Genomic DNA, 7147 nt, shown 5'->3' with positions numbered 1-7147 from the left:
CAGTTATATGAAACAACACAACTTTGTATCTTTGCAACTTGGAGGGACTGACAAATCAATTTACAGCTGCAGAGTTGAAATATTAATAATCCTTCATATTAAGAAATGGTTCCTCATGTCTCCTGTGGTGACCTTTAACCCCGTCTCGCCATCTTTTATTCATTAAACACAGAAAAACTTTTCCTCGTCAGTGTTTTAAAAAGAAAAGAAGTGAGGCAGCGCCCCCCCCCCCCCCGGCGTCCTGGCGGCTGTTTCACCACGAGCATCACGGCCTCACACTGAAATCACAGTTCCCACAGGAAGCCGCGTCTGGTTCAGGTGCTGGGTTTGAAGCCGACCTGCTGATTGGAAGCTTGTGTTTCCTGTGTCTTGACAGATGCACCTGTCCCTCCATCAGACTTGTTCCATGTCTGTCGAGGAGAGACGAGGAGCAGACGCCATCTTTGTTCAGCGGCTCTGGCTCCAGGCAGCCTTCGACTCTTTTGTCTGCTCTCTTCTTCAGTTCCTGGTGTTTTCTGGGCTTGTGTCTGTTGTTCTCTGCGGTTCTGGCTCAGACGCTGATGCTGCTGCCAGTCGTCCGCTCAGAGCGACAGACAACAGCACTTTGGTCTGTTCCTGACGTCTGTTCCTTCACTGGGGCTCGAACTCCCTGTGAAGACTCAGGGGAACCCAGGGACAGGGGTTCTCTCGATTTACAAATCATGTGTGTCTGGTGACAAATCACAGACAAGCTGTGAACGCTCAGTTCAGGTCATCTTCTCATTTCACCAGAGCTTTGTATCTGGATGTCTTCAGTAGAGGAGACGTGAGGATGAAGAGTCGTGGTTTCAGGTGAAGGTAAAGATGGAGGTCGGATCAGCTTCTTCTCTGGTATATGATGGATTGTTGACTTTATCGCCACCTGCTGGCCCGACTGAACGCTTGTTGGTGTTTTTGTTTGTGATGTAAACAGGAAGTAGCCTGTCTCCTCTGCAGTTGGTTGATTAGCTACATCAGGGATTTCTCTCCATTCTGGGGATTTTGCGTCTCTTATCGTTGTGTCATGTTTTCCATCCTTCTTTCCGCTCACTGTATTTTTGTGTTCTGCTTAGTTTCCGTGCTGCACTGACACAGTTGTCATCATTATTTTTGTTGAACGAGTTCTTGTGCGTCATGTTGTTGAAGTGATGTAACGCCGCTCTGGGACTGGGACACTGTTAGCTGACTCAGCAGGGGAAGATCACGACACCGTTTCCCTGCCACTAGATAACCTGTTGTGTTAACGTTGTGTTAAAGCTGCTAGTTTCATTAGTGTGTGTGGTACCTACTCTAACTACTGCAACACACTTTAAATGACTGAACCTGCAGAGAGAGCAGGATTCATTTACCTCTCTCTCTGATTCAACATCATCTGCAGAGGGAACAGACACAGCCCTTGTTAGTGACCTCGTTAGGAACCTCGTTAGGAACCTTGTTAGTGACCTCGTTAGGAACCTCGTTAGGAACCTTGTTAGGAACCTCGTTAGGAACCTCGTTAGGAACTTTGTTGGGGAGTTGGTTTGAAAGTGTCAGAGCAAACTGTGCATGAAGCTCAGTCATGTGGACTTGATCGTCCAGTTTCTCTCCCTGTGAGCATGAAGATGAACAGGAAGCCACACACTCACAAACAAACTCATACACTCACACTCATACACACAAACAACACACACTTACAAACACACACTTTAACACATTCACAATTTTTACTATTCTTGTGCCGTCAGCTGCTCAAACAAACTTAAAGTTATTTTCAAAACTTGTCTCTGTTTCTCTAAATCAAAGGAAATTACGATTAAATCAGGAGTGTGACTCTGTAAATAAGCTCCGCCCCCGTCTCCACCCACCTCAGCTGCTGCTCCGACTTAATGTTACGTAACACAGAGTAGTGAATAATTCAAATAATCATTATGATCCAAAAATCCCTTTATTGATCAAGAAATGATCGATAACAGACGTTTATTGATCAATGAACCAATCAACCTCAAGACCCTGTGAGTCATCCAGTGTGTGTGTTGTGTGTGTGTGTGTGTGTGTGTGTGTGTGTGTGTGTGTGTGTGGATACTGGGTAATCTCATTCACTGGGTGGTCTGCACCCTGTGACTGGTTAGTATGTTTTTTTTAACACACACACTTTTGCACATCACTACAATATGATTCAGCCATCTTATATCTGATTTGTTGTGTGTGTTTGTGTGTGTTTGTGTCCTCTGTGATGCCTTGTACTCTCCCATTATTGATGTTATCCTTATCCAGACACACACTCACACAGACACACACACACTCGTCTGTCTTGGTCGTAAAAGCCTGTAAATTAAATCTCGCTGCTTGTTTTAACTCAGAAGAAGAACGAGTCTGTCAGTACCGGTCATCAGTCCTGCTACTGCCCCCTGCAGGACGCAGCCTTCACTACAGCCACAATGTGAGAAGTTGCCCTGAGGTTTTCAAACAGACAGACACAGAGACCTTATATATAAAACATGCATGATGGTGTGAACTCTGGTCAGACGCAGGCTAGCAGTTCCCCTTTATTTTCAGTCTTTATGCTAAGCTAAGCTAACCAGGCCCTGACTCCAGATGTGTGTGTCTCAGTGTCTGGTGTGTGGTCGCCGCTCGTCCTGATGTTTCTAACGTTCTGACCCGAGGAGCTTCAGTCTGCAGCAGCTCAGTGTTTAACAGAGCGACGGCTGCAGGAGGGAGATTATTTCATCAGAGCAGATAAATAACTGGGCAGGAGCATCATTAAAAACTCATCAGTGGTGTGTGTGTGTGTGTGTGTGTGTGTGTGTGTGTGTGTGTGCACGCTCTCAGTAATGCACTTCTCTTATCAGCCAAACAGATGTGACTATTGTGCTCCGTTAATGAGGGTTTAGAGAAACAATTACAGCAGAATGAGAGAGTTCCTGTGTGTGTTCTCCATCCAGGAAAGTTCCACAGGAAAAATGTAAATTATGGGACATTATGAGAGAAATGTCTAATTTATTGGGTTCAGCTTAAACTAAAGGAAAAGTTCCAGAGACACTGACGCTGACATTTGTTCTCACATTCAGATCCTGCAGAGCATGTAAGGAACATGTGAGGAACATGTGAGGAACATGTGAGGAACACGTGAGGAACATGTGCAGACGTTAGTTCATGTGTGAAAACAGCTTCAGAAACAAGCAGTCGCCCTGTTTTATAATCTCTGGTTCATGATGTGTCCTGTGGGAGGAAGCTGATGAATCATGTTGAAATGAACTGAATCAAATAGAAGCCATGTTAGATTCTCTGCAGGCGGGTGTTAGAGTCTGGAGAGGGAGACGCTGCGTGTCTCACAGGGATTACTGCAGATTTACTGTCACACAGCGTCAACCCGCTGAGGGATGATGGACGGATGGATGATGTTTGCTGCAGCGGATGAAGGATTTAGCTTTTTATTTTCATGTTTTCACTCAGATTACGTATTTCTCTGTCTCTCTACCTGTTAATGACGATTAAATCCCTGGAACATTAATCTGTTCGTCCATCAGTAAATGACAAATCAGTGAAATGAAACAGTCCAGGTCCACCGATGTCCTTTTATATTAATAAGAAGCAGTTTCTGATCAACAGCGCCACCTGCAGACACATCTGGTGACTACTTCTGTTTAAATGTTTTCATTTAAAAACAAAGTGGATCAATGTATTACCACTGGACATTACCCATGATCCTCTGCTTCCTGAACCAGAAGCTGCTGCTGTAACAAATCCACCAAACTCTGTTCAGAATTCTTCATGATTTAAACGTTTCCTGCTGAATATTGGAGGTTTTTAATGACGTGTAAGTTGAATATTTAGGAAACGATGGAGAAAATTATGTTTATTTTGAATAAGGATTGTTCTCTATATATTCTTTGTTTTGATTAACTCAAATATATTTAAATCTCCTCTCCTCCTCAGGAGATGTGGTGGATATCTACCAGAGGGAGTTTCTGGCGTTGAGGGAGCGCCTCCACTCCGCGGAGCAGGAGAACCTGCGTCGCTCTAAGGAGCTGAACCTGGTGCTGGAGGAGATCAAGAGAGCCATCGCAGAGAAGCAGGCGCTCAGAGACATCAACCGGACCTGGAGCAGCCTGTCAGGTGCCTTCAGACATCTGTGGTCTCCTGTCCTCTGGTCCATGAAACCGTCTGGACATGGTTCATCTAACCTGGTCTAACCTGATCTAACCTGGTCCAACCTGGTCCAACCTGGTCTAATCTGATCTAACCTGGTCTAATCTGATCCAACCTGGTCTAACCTGATCTAACCTGGTCTAATCTGATCCAACCTGATCTAATCTGATCCAACCTGGTCTAATCTGATCCAACCTGGTCTAATCTGATCCAACCTGGTCTAACCTGATCTAACCTGGTCTAATCTGATCCAACCTGGTCTAATCTGATCCAACCTGGTCTAATCTGATCCAACCTGGTCTAATCTGATCTAACCTGGTCTAATCTGATCCAACCTGGTCTAATCTGATCTAACCTGGTCTAATCTGATCCAACCTGGTCTAATCTGATCTAACCTGGTCTAATCTGATCCAACCTGGTATAATCTGATCCAACCTGGTCTAATCTGATCCAACCTGGTCTAATCTGATCCAACCTGGTCTAATCTGATCTAACCTGGTCTAATCTGATCCAACCTGGTCTAATCTGATCTAACCTGGTCTAATCTGATCCAACCTGGTCTAATCTGATCTAACCTGGTCTAATCTGATCCAACCTGGTATAATCTGATCCAACCTGGTCTAATCTGATCCAACCTGTTATAATCTGATCCAACCTGGTCTAATCTGATCCAACCTGGTCTAATCTGATCCAACCTGGTCTAATCTGATCTAACCCGGTCTAATCTGATTTAACATGGTCTAATCTGATCCAACCTGGTCTAATCTGATCCAACCTGGTCTAATCTGATCCAACCTGGTCTAATCTGATCTAACCTGGTCTAATCTGATCCAACCTGGTCTAATCTGATCCAACCTGGTCTAATCTGATCCAACCTGGTCTAATCTGATCTAACCTGGTCTAATCTGATCCAACCTGGTATAATCTGATCCAACCTGGTCTAATCTGATCCAACCTGTTATAATCTGATCCAACCTGGTCTAATCTGATCCAACCTGGTCTAATCTGATCCAACCTGGTCTAATCTGATCTAACCCGGTCTAATCTGATCTAACATGGTCTAATCTGATCTAACCCGGTCTTATCTGATCTAACCTGGTCTAACCTGAACTAACCTGTTCTAATCTGATCCAACCTGGTCTAATCTGATCCAACCTGGTCTAATCTTATCCAACCTGGTCTAATCTGATCTAACCTGGTCTAATCTGATCCAACCTGGTCTAATCTGATCCAACCTGGTATAATCTGATCTAACATGGTTTTATCTGATCCAGCCTGGTCTAATCTGATCTAACATGGTCGTGTTTGGTTTAGAAAATCTGTCTAACTTGTGACATGGCCTCTGCTGGTTTACTCTGATCTAATGTTAAGTAAACCTGGTCTGACCTGGTCTGACCTGGTCTGGTGTTTTCAGAGGAGACCAGGCTGAAGCTGTGGAATGTGAGCAGCAGTAAAAACGTCCTGCAGCTTCCCTCCGTCTTCCATCATCTTCCTCACCTGCTGAACAGAGAGGACAGTCTGCAGCCCGCTGTGCACCTGGGACAGGGACGCACTGGAGGTGAGACAGCACCTGGGCGAGGGGTGTGTGTCCGTGTGTGTGTGTGTGTGTGTGTCCGTGTGTGTGAGTCTCTGTGTGTTTGTGTGTGTGTGTATGTGTGTGTGTGTGAGCCAGTCATTTATTAAAACAAAGTTAATTTAATTAGAAAAAACAACAAGACAGAAGAACAAGATACAAAAGCAAAGGAAAATACTGAAAAACATTAGAAACACTGGGAACTAGAAAAAGAGAAGATGATTGACAGGTGAGACACATGAGGGACAGGTGCTGTCAATCACAGGGGCAGAAACAGGACTAAGACAGGAAGGTAAGATACAGACACAAGGAGTTTCATTTCAAAGTAAAACAGAAACACAGTGTCATTTACAACAATGTAAATTAAGATTAAGATTAAGATCCATAAACTAAGAAGAAGTCTATAAACAGAAAGTTGAAAGTGTGAGAGAAATAAAATCCAGCTTTCTGGAGACTTTTAGTTTGAAACACCTGTGCAGGAAGTTTCGAGTTTATCGACAACGTTCAGGGTGACAGCCATTAAACAAGTCATCCCTCAGCTAATGTGTGCTAACACGCTAACGCTACACAAGTTAAGAGAGGAGCGCTCACTCTGCCGCTGATCCTGGAGACAAGTTCTCTGAAGAAGTTACTTCTACATTGATTGACACGTGTTCAGGTTGCTCTGACCTCTGACCTCCTCACTGTTTTGTTTTGTGAGGTCATTCATCCTCTTCTTGTGTTTGCAGTCTCCATCGTGATGGGCGTCCCCAGTGTGAAGCGGGAGGCCCACTCGTACCTGACCGACACCCTCAACTCCCTCATGACCGAGCTCAGCGCCGCCGAGAAGGACGACTGCGTCATCGTCGTCCTCATCGCTGAGGTCAGTGTGTGTGTGTGTGTGTGTGTGTGTGTGTGTGTGTGTGTGTGTGTGTGTGTGTGTGTGTGTGTGTGTGTGTGTGTGTGTGTGTGTGTGTGTGTGTGTGTGTGTGTGTGTGTGTGTGTGTGTGTGTGTGTGTGTGTGTGTGCGTGCGTGCGTGCGTGCGTGTGTGTGTGCTTCTTTGCTTGCTTTCTAAAGGTCAGTGGTTAAGCTAATGAACCCCAACAGACACAAACACACACACAGACGCACACACAGGCAGTGCTAATGTCACTGAGGAAGTGTGTGTTGAAATCATTTGAGCTGTGAAATCACATAAACTCAAAGTCTGTGTGTGAGTGTGTTGGGGGGGGGGGGTGAAGTTTTACTCAGTGTGTGTACTTTGTCCTCCTCTGCAGTGTGTTAACAAACTAACCAGTGTCTCTCTGTGTGTGTTCAGGCGGACCAACAGTACGCCGTCACTGTAGCAGACAACCTGAAGCGCCTGTAAGTCCAGCTGCATGATGGGATACCGTCACTGTGGAAACATGACACAGAGATTCTTTACCGTGTTTGTGTGTGTGAGTGTG

General features: G+C 45.1%; 1 protein-coding gene across 1 annotated transcript in view; it reads left to right on the top strand.

The window, feature by feature from the left end:
* Positions 1 to 3933: 3933 nt before the first annotated feature.
* Positions 3934 to 7147, top strand: part of mgat4b (alpha-1,3-mannosyl-glycoprotein 4-beta-N-acetylglucosaminyltransferase B) — a gene marked incomplete at its 5' end in the record, with an annotated part of 17053 nt that continues 13839 nt past the window's right edge. Inside the window, 4 exon segments of the mRNA XM_053428706.1 lie at positions 3934 to 4113; positions 5561 to 5704; positions 6448 to 6581; positions 7018 to 7064. Coding sequence (XP_053284681.1) covers positions 3934 to 4113; positions 5561 to 5704; positions 6448 to 6581; positions 7018 to 7064 — 505 coding nt within the window.

This window comes from Pleuronectes platessa, chromosome 8 (genome assembly GCF_947347685.1).
Source record: "Pleuronectes platessa chromosome 8, fPlePla1.1, whole genome shotgun sequence".
Lineage (NCBI taxonomy): Eukaryota > Metazoa > Chordata > Actinopteri > Pleuronectiformes > Pleuronectidae > Pleuronectes > Pleuronectes platessa.
This window is presented reverse-complemented; position numbering and strand designations above follow the sequence as displayed.